This window comes from Peromyscus eremicus, chromosome 3 (assembly GCF_949786415.1).
Source record: "Peromyscus eremicus chromosome 3, PerEre_H2_v1, whole genome shotgun sequence".
NCBI classification, from domain to species: domain Eukaryota; kingdom Metazoa; phylum Chordata; class Mammalia; order Rodentia; family Cricetidae; genus Peromyscus; species Peromyscus eremicus.
In genome coordinates, this window is record NC_081418.1 from 145488610 (window position 1) to 145507340 (window position 18731).

Here is an 18731-nt window from a genome sequence, read left to right on the forward strand (position 1 = left end):
GGCCCACTCTCCATGGGTCTGATAGCCCTACAGTGTGGAAGGCCTACTCTCCATGGGTCTGATAGCCCTACAGTGTGGAAGGCCCACTCTCCATGGGTCTGATAGCCCTACAGTGTGGAAGGCCCACTCTCCATGGGTCTGATAGCCCTACAGTGTGGAAGGCCCACTCTCCATGGGTCTGATAGCCTTACAGTGTGGAAGGCCCACTCTCCATGGGTCTGATAGCCTTACAGTGTGGAAGGCCCACTCTCCATGGGTCTGATAGCCCTACAGTGTGGAAGGCCCACTCTCCATGGGTCTGATAGCCCTACAGTGTGGAAGGCCCACTCTCCATGGGTCTGATAGCCCTACAGTGTGGAAGGCCCACTCTCCATGGGTCTGATAGCCCTACAGTGTGGAAGGCCCACTCTCCATGGGTCTGATAGCCTTAGAGTAAGGAAGGCCCACTCTCCATGGGTCTGATAGCCCTACAGTGTGGAAGGCCCACTCTCCATGGGTCTGATAGCCTTAGAGTAAGGAAGGCCCACTCTCCATGGGTCTGATAGCCCTACAGTGTGGAAGGCCCACTCTCCATGGGTCTGATAGCCCTACAGTGTGGAAGGCCCACTCTCCATGTGTCTGATAGCCCTACAGTGTGGAAGGCCTACTCTCCATGGGTCTGATAGCCCTACAGTGTGGAAGGCCCACTCTCCATGGGTCTGATAGCCCTACAGTGTGGAAGGCCTACTCTCCATGGGTCTGATAGCCCTACAGTGTGGAAGGCCCACTCTCCATGGGTCTGATAGCCCTACAGTGTGGAAGGCCCACTCTCCATGGGTCTGATAGCCTTACAGTGTGGAAGGCCCACTCTCCATGGGTCTGATAGCCCTACAGTGTGGAAGGCCCACTCTCCATGGGTCTGATAGCCCTACAGTGTGGAAGGCCCACTCTCCATGGGTCTGATAGCCCTACAGTGTGGAAGGCCCACTCTCCATGGGTCTGATAGCCCTACAGTGTGGAAGGCCCACTCTCCATGGGTCTGATAGCCCTACAGTGTGGAAGGCCCACTCTCCATGGGTCTGATAGCCCTACAGTGTGGAAGGCCTACTCTCCATGGGTCTGATAGCCCTACAGTGTGGAAGGCCCACTCTCCATGGGTCTGATAGCCCTACAGTGTGGAAGGCCCACTCTCCATGGGTCTGATAGCCCTACAGTGTGGAAGGCCCACTCTCCATGGGTCTGATAGCCCTACAGTGTGGAAGGCCCACTCTCCATGGGTCTGATAGCCCTACAGTGTGGAAGGCCCACTCTCCATGGGTCTGATAGCCCTACAGTGTGGAAGACCTACTCTCCATGGGTCTGATAGCCCTACAGTGTGGAAGGCCTACTCTCCATGGGTCTGATAGCCCTACAGTGTGGAAGACCCACTCTCCATGGGTCTGATAGCCCTACAGTGTGGAAGGCCTACTCTCCATGGGTCTGATAGCCCTACAGTGTGGAAGGCCTACTCTCCATGGGTCTGATAGCCCTACAGTGTGGAAGGCCTACTCTCCATGGGTCTGATAGCCCTACAGTGTGGAAGGCCCACTCTCCATGGGTCTGATAGCCCTACAGTGTGGAAGGCCCACTCTCCATGGGTCTGATAGCCCTACAGTGTGGAAGGCCCACTCTCCATGGGTCTGATAGCCCTACAGTGTGGAAGGCCCACTCTCCATGGGTCTGATAGCCCTACAGTGTGGAAGGCCCACTCTCCATGGGTCTGATAGCCCTACAGTGTGGAAGGCCTACTCTCCATGGGTCTGATAGCCCTACAGTGTGGAAGGCCCACTCTCCATGGGTCTGATAGCCCTACAGTGTGGAAGGCCCACTCTCCATGGGTCTGATAGCCCTACAGTGTGGAAGACCCACTCTCCATGGGTCTGATAGCCCTACAGTGTGGAAGGCCCACTCTCCATGGGTCTGATAGCCCTACAGTGTGGAAGGCCCACTCTCCATGGGTCTGATAGCCCTACAGTGTGGAAGGCCCACTCTCCATGGGTCTGATAGCCCTACAGTGTGGAAGGCCTACTCTCCATGGGTCTGATAGCCCTACAGTGTGGAAGGCCCACTCTCCATGGGTCTGATAGCCCTACAGTGTGGAAGGCCCACTCTCCATGGGTCTGATAGCCCTACAGTGTGGAAGGCCTACTCTCCATGGGTCTGATAGCCCTACAGTGTGGAAGGCCCACTCTCCATGGGTCTGATAGCCCTACAGTGTGGAAGGCCCACTCTCCATGGGTCTGATAGCCCTACAGTGTGGAAGGCCCACTCTCCATGGGTCTGATAGCCTTACAGTGTGGAAGGCCCACTCTCCATGGGTCTGATAGCCTTACAGTGTGGAAGGCCCACTCTCCATGGGTCTGATAGCCCTACAGTGTGGAAGGCCCACTCTCCATGGGTCTGATAGCCCTACAGTGTGGAAGGCCCACTCTCCATGGGTCTGATAGCCCTACAGTGTGGAAGGCCCACTCTCCATGGGTCTGATAGCCCTACAGTGTGGAAGGCCCACTCTCCATGGGTCTGATAGCCTTAGAGTAAGGAAGGCCCACTCTCCATGGGTCTGATAGCCCTACAGTGTGGAAGGCCCACTCTCCATGGGTCTGATAGCCTTAGAGTAAGGAAGGCCCACTCTCCATGGGTCTGATAGCCCTACAGTGTGGAAGGCCCACTCTCCATGGGTCTGATAGCCCTACAGTGTGGAAGGCCCACTCTCCATGTGTCTGATAGCCCTACAGTGTGGAAGGCCTACTCTCCATGGGTCTGATAGCCCTACAGTGTGGAAGGCCCACTCTCCATGGGTCTGATAGCCCTACAGTGTGGAAGGCCTACTCTCCATGGGTCTGATAGCCCTACAGTGTGGAAGGCCCACTCTCCATGGGTCTGATAGCCCTACAGTGTGGAAGGCCCACTCTCCATGGGTCTGATAGCCTTACAGTGTGGAAGGCCCACTCTCCATGGGTCTGATAGCCCTACAGTGTGGAAGGCCCACTCTCCATGGGTCTGATAGCCCTACAGTGTGGAAGGCCCACTCTCCATGGGTCTGATAGCCCTACAGTGTGGAAGGCCCACTCTCCATGGGTCTGATAGCCCTACAGTGTGGAAGGCCCACTCTCCATGGGTCTGATAGCCCTACAGTGTGGAAGGCCCACTCTCCATGGGTCTGATAGCCCTACAGTGTGGAAGGCCTACTCTCCATGGGTCTGATAGCCCTACAGTGTGGAAGGCCCACTCTCCATGGGTCTGATAGCCCTACAGTGTGGAAGGCCCACTCTCCATGGGTCTGATAGCCCTACAGTGTGGAAGGCCCACTCTCCATGGGTCTGATAGCCCTACAGTGTGGAAGGCCCACTCTCCATGGGTCTGATAGCCCTACAGTGTGGAAGGCCTACTCTCCATGTGTCTGATAGCCCTACAGTGTGGAAGGCCCACTCTCCATGGGTCTGATAGCCCTACAGTGTGGAAGGCCTACTCTCCATGGGTCTGATAGCCCTACAGTGTGGAAGGCCCACTCTCCATGGGTCTGATAGCCCTACAGTGTGGAAGGCCTACTCTCCATGTGTCTGATAGCCCTACAGTGTGGAAGGCCCACTCTCCATGGGTCTGATAGCCCTACAGTGTGGAAGGCCCACTCTCCATGGGTCTGATAGCCCTACAGTGTGGAAGGCCCACTCTCCATGGGTCTGATAGCCCTACAGTGTGGAAGGCCTACTCTCCATGGGTCTGATAGCCCTACAGTGTGGAAGGCCCACTCTCCATGGGTCTGATAGCCCTACAGTGTGGAAGGCCTACTCTCCATGTGTCTGATAGCCCTACAGTGTGGAAGGCCCACTCTCCATGGGTCTGATAGCCCTACAGTGTGGAAGGCCTACTCTCCATGGGTCTGATAGCCCTACAGTGTGGAAGGCCCACTCTCCATGGGTCTGATAGCCCTACAGTGTGGAAGGCCCACTCTCCATGGGTCTGATAGCCCTACAGTGTGGAAGGCCCACTCTCCATGTGTCTGATAGCCCTACAGTGTGGAAGGCCCACTCTCCATGGGTCTGATAGCCCTACAGTGTGGAAGGCCTACTCTCCATGGGTCTGATAGCCCTACAGTGTGGAAGGCCCACTCTCCATGGGTCTGATAGCCCTACAGTGTGGAAGGCCCACTCTCCATGGGTCTGATAGCCCTACAGTGTGGAAGACCCACTCTCCATGGGTCTGATAGCCTTAGAGTAAGGAAGGCCCACTCTCCATGGGTCTGATAGCCCTACAGTGTGGAAGGCCCACTCTCCATGGGTCTGATAGCCCTACAGTGTGGAAGGCCCACTCTCCATGGGTCTGATAGCCCTACAGTGTGGAAGGCCCACTCTCCATGGGTCTGATAGCCCTACAGTGTGGAAGGCCTACTCTCCATGGGTCTGATAGCCTTAGAGTAAGGAAGGCCCACTCTCCATGGGTCTGATAGCCTTAGAATAAAGAAGACCCACTCTCCATGGGTCTGATAGCCTTAGAATAAAGAAGACCCACTCTCCATGGGTCTGATAGCCTTAGAATAAGGAAGGCGCACTCCCCCATGGGTCTGATAGCCTTAGAATAAGGAAGGCGCACTCCCCCATGGGTCTGATAGCCTTAGAATAAGGAAGGCGCACTCCCCCATGGGTCTGATAGCCTTAGAATAAGGAAGGCGCACTCCCCCATGGGTCTGATAGCCTTAGAATAAGGAAGGCGCACTCCCCCATGGGTCTGATAGCCTTAGAATAAGGAAGGCCCACTCTCCATGTGTCTGATAGCCTTAGAATAAAGAAGACCCACTCTCCCAACCGGTCTGATAGCCTTAGAATAAGGAAGGCGCACTCCCCCATGGGTCTGATAGCCTTAGAATAAGGAAGGCGCACTCCCCCATGGGTCTGATAGCCTTAGAATAAGGAAGGCGCACTCCCCCATGGGTCTGATAGCCTTAGAGTAAGGAAGCCACTCTCCATGGGTCTGATAGCCTTAGAATAAAGAAGACCCACTCTCCATGGGTCTGATAGCCTTAGAATAAGGAAGGCGCACTCCCCCATGGGTCTGATAGCCTTAGAATAAAGAAGACCCACTCTCCATGGGTCTGATAGCCTTAGAATAAGGAAGGCGCACTCCCTCATGGGTCTGATAGCCTTAGAATAAGGAAGGCGCACTCCCCCATGGGTCTGATAGCCTTAGAATAAGGAAGGTGCACTCCCCCATGGGTCTGATAGCCTTAGAATAAGGAAGGCACACTCCCCCATGGGTCTGATAGCCTTAGAGTAAGGAAGCCACTCTCCATGGGTCTGATAGCCTTAGAATAAAGAAGACCCACTCTCCCAACCGGTCTGATAGCCTTAGAATAAGGAAGGCGCACTCCCCCATGGGTCTGATAGCCTTAGAATAAGGAAGGCGCACTCCCCCATGGGTCTGATAGCCTTAGAATAAGGAAGGCGCACTCCCCCATGGGTCTGATAGCCTTAGAGTAAGGAAGCCACTCTCCATGGGTCTGATAGCCTTAGAATAAAGAAGACCCACTCTCCATGGGTCTGATAGCCTTAGAATAAGGAAGGCGCACTCCCCCATGGGTCTGATAGCCTTAGAATAAAGAAGACCCACTCTCCATGGGTCTGATAGCCTTAGAATAAGGAAGGCGCACTCCCTCATGGGTCTGATAGCCTTAGAATAAGGAAGGCGCACTCCCCCATGGGTCTGATAGCCTTAGAATAAGGAAGGTGCACTCCCCCATGGGTCTGATAGCCTTAGAATAAGGAAGGCGCACTCCCCCATGGGTCTGATAGCCTTAGAGTAAGGAAGCCACTCTCCATGGGTCTGATAGCCTTAGAATAAAGAAGACCCACTCTCCATGGGTCTGATAGCCTTAGGATAAAGAAGACCCACTCTCCCAGTGGGTCTGATAGCCTTAGAATAAGGAAGGCCAAGACCCCTTGGGTCTGATAGCCTTAGACTGAGGAAGCCCCACTCAGCCCTAGGTCTAATAGCCCTAGAGCAAGGAAGCCCGCTTACCTCCAGGTCCTTTCCTTTTACTTTTCTTGCTTTTCTTCCTTTTAGAAAGCTCAGAAAATGCTTCAGCTGCTTTTTGGAGTTTTGTGATGAAAAACTCAATGTCATCCAAAATATGGTTTAAGATTTGCTGGAATTAGAAATAATAGAACAAGATATAAAACAGAGAAAACACTAATTTTGCTCTAGCTGCATGATGCTAGTTAGAAAAGGAGAGACAGTGAATGAGGAAAGAAAATGAGCACCCCCCATCAAGCCAATCACTAGTTCTAAGAAAACATATATCTACCTGAAGTCCTACCTCTATGCCTTTCTAAAGCATAATTTTGCCCATTTTTCAATGCTATCAGGGAAGCATTCACAGCATGTAATCGGATTATTAATTACTTTAAATTGCTCTGATTTTCTCACCATGTTGCCCACACAAAACTGGGGGTGGTCCTCAGAGAAACTTTTTGTTAGGAGAACACAGGGCATTTTTGTTTTGCAAATAACTGCCCCATTAAGGCTGTGACGAAGTTACTTCCTACCTATTACAGAATGCTGAGAGAACCTAAAAACACATAGCCCATTACAACAAGTGGTGTCAAGACGACTGATCCCCAGAGAATTAATCAACAAAAGCACACGAGACAGTTTCAATCATCTTTTATATTTCAGTCAGCTTATTCTAGTCTGAAATAAAGGATTCTTCATGTTAAAAGACTATAAATTAGTTTGATAAACATTTAAGTATAACATAGTGTGATATAAAAATTAAATTCTAGGGGTGGATAGAAAGATGGCTTGGCGGTAAAGAGTGCATTCTGCTCTTGCGGAAGACCAGAGTTCGGTTCCCAGCATTCACACAGGGCAGCTCGCAACCACCAGTGACTCTAGCTCTAGGAGATATGATGCTGTCTTCTAACTTGTGCAGGCACCTATGCACACATGCAAACACACACACCTGACCTCTGCAGGCACCCACACACACATGCAAACACACACACCTGACCTCTGCAGGCACCTGCACACACACAAACACACACATCTGACCTCTGCAGGCACCTACACACACACAAACACACACATCTGACCTTTGTAGGCACCTGCACACACACAAACACACACACCTGACCTCTGCAGGCACCTACACACACACAAACACACACACCTGACCTCCGCAGACACCTACACATACACATGGTTAGTAATGAAAATTTTTCAAAAATTAAATTAATCTGAATGTCAGATTCCTTTCAGTGATTTTTCAAAAGAATCTGGGAACATGTATAGTTTAAAAGGTAAATAAACAACTTATTTGTAATATAATGGACATCCATACTTCAAGTTAATTGTTATGAAGAAATAAAAATAAATATATTACTCTTTATAAAACATTAATATTTACATGTTTATACCTTAAAATTATCACTTAGCTTTTTCTTCAATGTATTCTAAAATATGTTTTTCTTCATTTTCCATTTTCATGTGTGTATGTGGTATGCATGTGTGTGTGTATGCACATTTGCATGTGAGTGGGCACATATGTGAACAGGTACATGTGGGTTCTGCATGCATGCACATAGGTGTCCACTGCACACAGGTGTACATGTAGAGACCCAGTGCCCTATTCCTGTTCCACCTTCAATGAGGTAAAGCTGCTCAGTGATACCCAGAACTTGCACCTATAACGGCTGCTCTTGCTAGCTAGCCACAGGCTCCCACGCCCATCAGCCACAGGCTCCCACGCCCATCAGCCACAGGCTCCCATGCCCATCAGATGTTCATGTCGACTCTAGAGATCTGAACTCCGGTCCACAAGCTTGCACCACAAGCACTTTAGCCACGGAGCCATCTCCCCAGCCGTCAATGTCTTAATAAACCAAAAGAACATTAAAAGGATACCTCAACTATGAATCACAGACTGTGAAAACAGGAAAAAGCACACCAGCCCCAGACTTTGCTAATTCAGGTTCATTTCCTTTGTGAACTGGTTAAGTCTAGTATTCTACAGGGGGTCACGTCTAGCTAAACATTAGGAGGGAAGGGAAAGCGGTCAAGGAAAACTTCAAAGGACATAATTATTGCCAAGAAGCAAAAATATAATTTCTGCAAACCAATTTTGTTAAATCCCTCTCTTTACAGGACAGAGGGCTGATGAACTCACACAGAGGGCTGTACTCACCACATCCCTGTCAATCCGGGCTGCCACCATCTCAGGAGTCTCTTCTTGCTCGTGATACTGCCGGGGTTTCTCAACTAAAAGGGAAGGAGAATTGTTAGACTTCCCATATTTGCTAAAACAGTGCCAACATAGAAATGAAGATGGGAAAATGATGAGAAAAGAATTCCAGTTGCAAGGGAGTCTCTCTGGAATAAACAAGTCAAAATGATACTAGTGGCCCATGCTGCTACGTCCTTGCTACAGTTACCAGGAGAATTGGGAAAAGCTAGGGGATTGGCCTGCCCACCCATATAAGATTCATTCAGCTGTTACACCGCCTCTCTTCCCCCTCTTCCCTATTTCAGCTCTCAATAAAGCCAGCCCTGACTCAGCACTCTAGTATTGACAGAAGACACAAGCCAGCATTTAAGCATCTCTTGTGAAATAGTAATGAATAGTAATGAAATAAGTTCCAACGCAATAGGGCTGCTAGCTTCAAGTGTGTGTGTTTGTGTGTGTGTGTGTGTGCGCGTGCGCGCGCGCGTGCCCACAGATGCTTGGAGGGGTGTGCCTGTGCATGTGTGGTTGCATGCATGTGTGTGCTTGGAGGGTGTGCCCGTGCACGTGTGTGTGTGTGTGTGTGTGTGTGTGTGTGTGTGTGTGTGCATGCATGTAAACGCCAAAGGTCGAGCTTGAGTATCAATCTCCAACTGAGCCATCTTCACATAGGGCTGCTAGTGCCTCCACATCCCAACCTCGTGACTACAAGAAAGGCTTTGCAGTTCCGAGAGTACAGTGATGTCTCAATTCTTGTAACTAAGCATAAAACCCACAACATTTGGTTCATTGATCTTAAATCATATGCCTTGAAATAAATACCTTCAGGAATTTGCAAAATCAAGAATACATTTCTCAAAAGCATTCAGAATGTTAAGGCAGCTCAGATGTGCATGTTTAACCATGAGATCTCCATCACAGCCTCCTTTCTGAGGTGAGTCAGTTGGCACTATGGAAACGTCGACAGCTGGCATAAGTACTTCAGAGTGCATTACATTCAAAGGCATATGGCTGGGACAGGAGCAACAGATCACAGGAGTGGAGATAGAGCGCATGATACATCATCGTGACTCACGAGGTTTAATGCAGAGAACTGGCAAAACATACTGGAAACTCGGAATCGCAATGCTGCCTCTATGCTAGCATTGCCTAGACATGGAGTATGTGCAAAAAGAAAAAGGAATCCCCAGGCCATATGAAACTGCATTATTAGATACAATTATTCAAGCTCCTTAGTCTGTGTGTAGCAAAGCTTGCCTGTTAGCTGCTATCTTACTCAGGGCTGCTGCTTGCTTGGTACAGTGTACCATGGAAGGCAGGAACTGAACATGACACATAATCATTAGGAACTCCAAAGAGGGTTGAGTGTAGGGGCTCTTGCCTGCAATCCCAGCACTCTGGAAGCTGAGGCAGGTATGAAATGAGTTCAAGGCTGGCCAAAGCTACATAGTGACACCCTCCCTCCCTGCCCCTCGCCCTGGCATCCAGGGCTCCACAGGAAGACTATGTCTCAAATGAAGAAGAAGAGGGATATCATCATCTGGGGACAAAATGAGCAGAGGTTACTTGTTTCCAAAACATTTTGGGGACTTAGGCACCATGGCCACCATACTGGTGAACTCACTTTTGGAAGGAAGACAGGGTTACTCCACCTCTGAGTTCTAAGAGGCAACAGTCAGAGCTGAAAAAAACCTTGAGAAATTGCAGGGAGAACCTCCTTCAAGGGATTCCCAATAAGGTTCTCTGGCACTCACACAGAACTCTGTATACCACATCTTGAGTTCTGTTTGGACAAGCAGTAAGCCAGAATTTGAACCTCATTTTTTTGTAATTTTAACAGATGACAAGGCCAGGAATACTTTACACAAAATCTAATGAGAGCTCAAAAATACCTGTGTATGAATTCTTTTATTGAAAAATTATATTAGGTTTCATACACGTTCCTACAACTCTATTCAGAATGTCTTTAACTTGTCTTCTCTTCATGTCAAGACAATTTTGACACCTCTCTCTTTCTCACATGCACATACACACACACACACATACACACACACAACAAAACAACTATCCAGACCCCTTTCCACAAAAATAACACCAGCAAAAACCACCTTAAGTCCACAACAAGCACAGATCATTACCAATCCCAGTCTTTCAAAAACCAGGTTAAATACAAAGAGGATTGGTAGAAACCTATGTAATTCCTAAAGCAGAAGTTGCTAATATAACAATGATGTTTACATTCCTCTGCTGGATACGATTACTGTATCACTTGCTTTTGGAGTCACAGAAACCTATGAATCATTATGCCCACTTTACAGATGAGGCTGAAGCATGAGAGGATGTTCTCCCATGGTAATACGGGTAGAGAGATCCAGGTCTTGTTTCAGGTCTCATTTTTTGACCCACAAGATTAAAAGTCTACCTATTATGAAAGACATTGCACACTTCAGTCTAGCCATGGAGAAATCAAGCTGTAAGCTTCTTCCCTACCTATAACATGTATAGTTCCAGAAGGTGCCACGCAGACTGTTGGGGAAGAATAGTTCACAACAGTCTTGCCTAGCTGTGAATCTATGAGCTACAATGACCATCGAGGCACAATGTGTCATCTAGTGCAATAGTGCCATGGACATTACAGGAGTCATCAGCCACTTTCTGCTTGGATAGGAGGGAGGCCTGCTCCACAGATGGGAACACGTGCTTGGTTCTGTAAAGCCAGTCAAGAGCCCATGGCTGGGGAGGTCACAGGCCCTGGTGTAGAGCATACTACTATTGTTTTGCTAAATGGTTGTATTATCAAACTGCTTTCTAAATATTCATGTTTACACTCACGGATGAGTGGTGTACTAAGCCTTCATTGGAGAAGCTTCTTCTGCAGCATGTGGTGGCCCATGCAGAAATATAAACTGGCCAAAGAACCAAGAACAAGCAATGGTGGAAATGCTCGTCTCTAAGTGGAATAGCTGTATGGGTTCCCCCAAGTCTCAGGAAACATTATCAAAGGGGTGGAAAGAACATGTGAGCCAGAGGACAGAAAGATGGGTAGCACAAAGATGTCTTCTGGACACGGCACAGCTGACATGCTCATGAGCTCACTGCGGCTACTGTTACCTTCATAAGACAGTCATCACCGGGATGTGGGGGCTCGCATGAGGTCCACCCTCTTGAGTGACTACTGCTAGTTAGTGGTTGGGGGAGAGGGGGTGTCCTTTTCTCCAGTGGTGTAGCCACTGATAAGCTTCCCTTGCCCCAGTAAAGAAGTCCCCACCCGTGCTCAGCCAAGAAACTCTAACTAAATTCAGTGGCCACATGCAAAAAACCGACACGCAAGTAGGAAGGGACTGTTGGGAAGGAGGGTTTCAGTGAGAGTGGGAGGAAGATGAGGAGGACTAGGGATTGAATAACTAAAATTTCTTACATAAATGTACAAAGAATCTATCAAACAAAAAAATAGTAAAAATATTCACAGTCTAATGTAACTCATCTTGGCAAATGACTTATGTTGCTGGCTATCAATTATTCAATGGAATAATACATGGTTGGATAAAGGATAAATAATTTAAGAAGTACCAGAGGGTGGCATGCTTGCACACACACACACACACACACACACACACACACACACACACACTAAATACACTTTTCAAGTTTTACTTAGTGGTAGGCTGTAATTGTTTTTGCAAGCACTGTCAACGTAACACAACGGCAAAGCCATAGGGCCCACATGACAAGATTAGTCAGGGCCAGCTCCTTTTTCCCTGTCTATACTGACACCCTTCTATCAATACATAAGAGCTGTCCAATGAATAGAAAGATTCTGCAGTAAAATATTTTAGAAAAGAAAAACCCCAATGGGCTTCTCTTTGGTATATATTCTATTATCATGTGTGTCATTGTGAGTCAAGTGTAACTTCCTCTCTTGGTATTAAAGAAATAACTGTAACCTAACAGACTATCTATTAAGGGGCTGGCATGAATTCTCAGGGATAATAACCTTAACAGCAGTCAAGCTTAACTCTCTAATGTCTAAGATTTAATTCCTTAAAACTAACTTTAACCAACAAATCAACGTGAGAATTTGGAAGAATGAATGACATCACCACCCAAAGTGGATCCTCATTAGGGTTAGCTCTGGATACTTACAGTCACCCTGGTCAGCTGCCCAGGCAGACCAAGCTGCCACTCGGCTTCTAACGTCCACCTGTGTGACAGTCCCTGGAGGTGCAGGGGCAGGAGCCCTGGGAGGAGGGGGGATGCCGGGCTCTGCGTTGGCAATCATCCTAAAGATGAGAAACAAATTGGGCTTTTACAATCTCTTTTTGTAACGGTAGTTCTCTCAATTGGTGGGATTTGCCCTTCATCCTCAGGAGTAACTGTCAAGGAAATAAGGATTCCCAACCAACTCCACTGTGGCTGCTCATAAATTCCCGAGACCCAGGAATACAGAAAAATTCAAATTCCATGGGAAACCATACTGAATTTTTCCTCTAGGTCACATGAGATTTGAAAAGTCTATGAGCACATGTTTATACATGGGGCAACCCCGGGTCATCTCCTAAAACAACATACATCTTTTCTGTCTGGGACATCTCCACGTGCATGAGAAGCTGTGTGGGAGACAGGTGACACATGAGGAAACAGGAAGGGACACACGCAGACTGACGAGCCAGAGAGAGCAACGAGTCAAGACTAAAGGCTGTAATTTAGAAAACAGAATAATTCTCCTCTATGGAAAGCAATTTCTGTAAACCTTCAGGAGGAATAAAGTAGACATATCCAACCCCATCCACGGATTTCCGTCCACGCTCTTACCTCAGGGCCTCCGGCCGCCTCTTCTGTTTCCCGCCCTTACTGTCGCTGATCGCACTCTCAATATCCTCACTAATGAGGTTGGCCTGGAAAGAGAGGCGAGTTGTGGGCTTGTCTAAGTTTTGACATGAAGATTGAAACAGGAAGAAAAAGATTTATATCTACTGTTTGCATCAGTAAGTATCTTGATATAACTTTTTTTTTTAACAGCTGCCTTAAAAATATGACTCTGGCTATTAGTGGTGAATTTTATAATGACGGATTCAGAGACTGATTTTTAAGGTTAATCGAAGTCTGGATTCCCTTTAAAGGTTCATATCCAAGAGCCCAATATAAAAAGGCAAATGCACAGGGGACATGGGTGAGTGTCTCTGCTCTGTTAGGAAGGATGGAGGTAGGTAAAGGCGTGCATGGCTGGTGGGTCCTCTCCTTCTTCTCCCTCCCCAGGGGCAGCTGTTAACTCACCAAAACAATCAGCAGTCCCAACACAGACACTCTGAGCTTAAGGCAAACCTACTCATATGTTTTGGGTCTGCAGTATCCCTGGAGATCCACATGTTGAAGGCCTGGTTACCAGCCTTCAGTTGAGAGTGGAAGGAAGAGAAGTCATTGGGATGTGCCCTTAAAGAGGATATCGGGATTACAGGCTACTTCCTGTCTCTCTCTTTTCACTTCCTGCTTTCCATGAAGTGAACAGCAATTCTACCACATACTTTCTGCTACCACAGACTTTTCCACCACAGGCCCCAAAGCAATGTACCAAATAACCATGGACTGAAGTCCCTGAAACCACAAGGAAGACAGACCTTCCCTCTTTCTAAGTTTTTCAGCTTGGGTGTTTGGCCACAGTGACGGAAAGCTCACACAGCTCTCCATGCATAGGCTGAATCTCAACTCTAGATTGTTGAGATTTTGATAACCACTGTATTTTTCCATTTCAGGTAAAAATTATCTATCTGTCACCACAAGCTTTTCCAACGTTCTTCCAACAACACCAATGATTAGATTTTCTTGGGAACCCATGCTAGGCTTGTAGTTTAGGTGTTAATTTTGCTTGGTTATGAAATTTATTTGTAGCCGGTAATTATCACGGTATATGAGGTTGTTGCACATGTATTCATCTACTATTTTTGTGCTTACTTGTTCTCTGTAATTATGTACATTTTTCTCAGATACATGAGTCACATACTCTTTAACAGTAAGCACTGATGAGTGTAAAATTTAGAACTGATGGGAATCTTCAAGATCATCTAGTCTATTTGAAGGGGGGAGGGAGGAAGGGTGTGTGTGTGTGTGTGTGTGTGTGTGTGTGTGTGTGTGTGTGTGTGTGTCTGTGCACACGCATGCACTTGCACAGTGGTACACATGTGGAAGTGATAGGCCAACCTCAGGTGATGTCCGCTGTGGGAATTCGTTCCGCCAATGGCTTTCCCCCACTGCATATCTTAATAAATCCCTGATACTCCTTAAACAGACTCTCGTGGCTCTCCTTTACTGACATCCTCATCTTGTACCTTGCTTGAGGCAGGACCCCTTGTTGATCTCCACTCCATAAGCTGGGCCAGCTGGCCGCAAGCTTGGAGAAATTCTGTCTCTGTCTCCCGTCTCCCGGGAGGTGCCCACTGCCACAGCTGGTTTAACATGGGTTCTGGGGGTCAAACTTTGGTTCTCAGACTTGTGCATCAAGCACTTCATCTACTGCACCATCTCCCCAACCCTTGTTTAGTCTCCTTTATACTTAATAGTCTAAGGAAAATGAGGTGAAATGCCTGGCCTGAATCACGTTGACAATGAGATGACATTGGAATGAACCCTGTGTCATTTCCTTAGAACAGTTGGGTTCCAACAAGATGTCCAACATGAGGTCAAAGGCTCCAGTGTATGGAGGATTAAAACTGGGGGTGTCTAGAACCTTGAACTTCTATGAACAATGTTACCATCCTAAAGGAGGCAGATGTACCATGTGGTATCCCATCATAAAAATTTTAACTCAAAAAGTGTTATCACAAGATGTTCCACACACAAACTAATTACTCCACATACCAAGGTACTTGTATTTTGAATCCACAAGGAAAGCATGCATCATGGAGGGAGAGTGACATTAGTGAGTGAGTGGGTTTCATCAGTTAAGTGCGTATGAGCTTTGGTGAGAACAGAGGATGGTCCAAAATCCATGTTGAGCCATCATTATCACAACCCCATAGAAAAGGAAAGCCTTTCATCTTAGATGTGAAGTCCAGAACTCAGGACAGTAACTAACATAGGATAGATATAGATATACAGATATCCATCTCCTCTGAATTAGGCCAGCAAGATGGCTCAGTGGGTAAGGGCACTTGTTGCCAAGCCTGACAACCTGAATTCAATCCCTGGAACTCACACGGTGGAAGGAAACAACCAATTCCTACAAGTTGTCCTCTGACCTCCATATGTGATACCCCTCCTCAATAAATAAATAAATATAAACACTAAAGAAATAAAAATTATTGATAAAATTTTGTTCTGTTTTGGAGCAAAATATTCACCTCAACATTTTTGCTTTAAAGTATCTAGATCCTCAAAATCATTACAATAATTCACGGATTCCAAAAGCACTACAGTACATAAAAAGTTGTTGAACATCAAACTACAAGTTACTTAAATGACACAGTTCCTATCAAGTAACATTTTTATGACCATCTATGGAATAAGTTAAAATTAGAAAAAGTTGCAAAATATACTGTTAAAGACAGTCTTCATATGCCATGGTTTAATGCCAAAGGCATGCTGAAGAGACCAAGTGTTTCTTTGCACTAGTCTACAAGTTCTCTACAAGAGAAAAGTTACAAATAAACCACTGCTCTGAGAAGGCACTGTGGTGGCTTGAATAGTTAATTGTCCTTTGAATTTCCAACATTAGAACACTGGATGTCCAGTCCATGGTGCTGCTTGGTAATTAGGCTGTGCAGCCTTGCTGTAGGAAGCAGGTCACTGGGGGCGAGTTTTGAGATTAAAAGTCTTTGAGCACTTCCGGTTGGCTCTCTCTCTCTGCTTCTTGCTCCTGCTACTGGTAATACTGGTTATGTGCTGCCATGCCAACCCACTGTTGTGGAATATTATTTGAAGGTGTGTTACTTTGTTTATGCTGTGCAACATTTGTTTAATGATACAAAGAAGTGTTGCATTCCTTTAAGTTGCATTCTTAAGTGTTTGATTATTTGGGAGCTGGGTGGTGGGCCCCCAAAAGAGTCAAAGAGCTCAAAGAGTAAAACACAACCAACACCACCAACCATGATGGACTCCTGTCCCTCTGGAACTATAAACCCAAATAAGCCCCTTCTTCTCTTACGCTGACTTTGGTCAGTGTTTTATCAGAGGAACAGGACAGAAACAGGTGCCAATCAACCAAAGATGATTTTTCTTTTAGAGAAACTCACTCATGAAATAAAGATATCAAATGTTGAAGTCAAATTCTAAGGTTTAATAAAGCATCACAAATTACAATCACCTGGAAATTATAGCATACACTAAATATAAATTTTGGGGGCTCTAGCCTATTATTATTGGTAACTAGGCTCAACTATTTCTCACTTCACTTAGGGATTACAAATCCTGAGCAATTTTTCAAGTCACATAATTAAATGGCAATTTTTTTTTTTCAGAGCTGAGGACCGAACCCAGGGCCTTGTGCTTGCTAGGCAAGTGCTCTACCACTGAGCTAAATCCCCAACCCCTAAATGGCAAATTTTAAATCAATACTATGGGACATTTTAAGTATCTTATAGAAAGAATACAAGCTCTGAGGTTAGTGAAGAACAAAATAGATTTGTAATATAATCATTTACTGTATATGTATCCAATATAATTTTTACAACTGAATTTTAATTATATGTCCAAGGTCCCTGATGAAAATTTAATGCAAGATCTAATACTTTGTAAACAGAAATAAACAATACATATCTATGTTTGACAATTTGAGACAGGGTCTCACTCTGAAGGCCAAGCTGGCCTCTGACTTACCACAATCCTCCTGCCTCACCCTCCTGAGTGGTAGAATAACAAGTATGAGCCATCATGCCACATACTTGAGTTTTTAAAAACAGTAGTAATCAGATTTCCTCTTTTGATGAACTGAGTGGAAAATTAAGGAAGACGTTTAGGTACTTGTTTTCCTTACCACATTCTCAGAATCTTAAGTCCTAGCATCTAATAGTTGTATGACCAAGATGGGTCACTTGAAACTGGCAGAATGTTGCATAAGAGGGTTAGGAATGAGCTGGGACCTGAAAGATGCCCCAGCAGTAACCAGCACCTGCTGCTCTTGCAGAGGATGGGAATTGGGCACCTAGCACCCATATCAGGCAGCTCACAAAGGCTTATAATCCCAGTTCCTGGGGATCTGACACTCTCTTCTGGACTCTCTGGGTACGCGCACACGCGCGTGCACACACACAAATAGCAGGGAGGTTGAATCACTCTATTACCTTAACTTCGTCACACTGGAAGAGATGAAGATCTGGCTTGTTCTGGGTTGGTTCTTTGCACACCAAGGCAAGAATGGAATCATAGCTGCATGAATGCACCACAGCTTGGCAATGCTGGATTGTGTTTAAAGGAAAATTCTCCAATTCATTCTATATAAAAAAAAAACCCAAAACATAAATATTTGATAGTGTCAAGCTCCCACTCATGCTCCAAAAATCTGTGTTGATTTACATTCTTGAAGAATAAAATAACGTAAGCTTCACACACTTGCCTTGGATTCTAAGTCAATCAGACTCACAGCTCGGTCGTCCACTTGGAGAATCATATCTTGCGTCCACACTTTGCCCTTGGCATCAAGCAGCTTCAACTTCCTTATTCCATCATCGACAGTTATCATAGCATCTTTCCGGTCCAGCACAAAGGTGGTCAGGTGCTGTGGTCAGCAAGAGAAGAGAGAAGAGAAAAACTCCTAAGACACAAATAAACTCTTCTCTGTACATGTTGTCCAAAAAGAAGAAGAATTTGCCTAATAGAATTCAGTTTGCAGGGAATCAAACGATGAACACAGCATGCTACAACTTCAGTCACTCTACTGAGAGGATGGAGTTGAGTGGGGCTTGGTGAACACAGAAAATAATGTCTTGACTTGTAAGATCTCTAAATCTGTTTCATGCCGAGTCACATGGAGCCACAATGGCATCCGTCATAAAAACAAACTCTTAGCAATAAAAACACATAAACAGCATTCTCCTTAAACTAATGATCCCCACCTTACGCAGAGAGCTATTTAGATGTTGCCTAATAGCAACATTCCCAGTGCTGGCTACATCCTAGACACCTACCCCTGGGCAGGAGCTGTGGCTCTGCTTTGTAACCACTGCCAAGTCCGCCCTCTCTTGCAACCACTTTCCTGTTAGATTTAATGAAGCATGCTTGAGACAAGCAGAAAACAGAAAACAGCAATTTAAAAATGTGCCCCAGCTTACATATCTTCAGCTATAAACTGGGGTTGTTTGATTCCAATTAAGAGCAAATATCTTCAAAACTAAAAAGAAACTAGCATTTAATAAGAGCTAATAATGACATTAGATAAAACTAAGCTACTCAATGTATCAAAGCTTAATTTCAATGGAAGCCTTTCTCTTGTTTTAACTGGGCTGGTAATGGCCAATGAATAGCGGTTGTGATTTCAGCATATTTATTATGAAACTAGAACAAAAACTTTCAC

At 46.2% G+C, this 18731-nt stretch overlaps 1 protein-coding gene across 1 annotated transcript in view; it reads right to left on the minus strand.

Annotated features, from left to right (window-relative positions):
- Eps8 (epidermal growth factor receptor pathway substrate 8) overlaps positions 1 to 18731 on the minus strand; it is a 77363-nt gene that overhangs the window by 43997 nt on the left and 14635 nt on the right. The window contains exons 4-9 of the mRNA XM_059258726.1: positions 17775 to 17936; positions 17503 to 17652; positions 13043 to 13125; positions 12374 to 12510; positions 8195 to 8268; positions 6031 to 6157 (exon numbers count right to left, since the gene is read on the minus strand). Coding sequence (XP_059114709.1) covers positions 6031 to 6157; positions 8195 to 8268; positions 12374 to 12510; positions 13043 to 13125; positions 17503 to 17652; positions 17775 to 17936 — 733 coding nt within the window. The remainder of the gene's footprint in view (positions 1 to 6030; positions 6158 to 8194; positions 8269 to 12373; positions 12511 to 13042; positions 13126 to 17502; positions 17653 to 17774; positions 17937 to 18731) is intronic.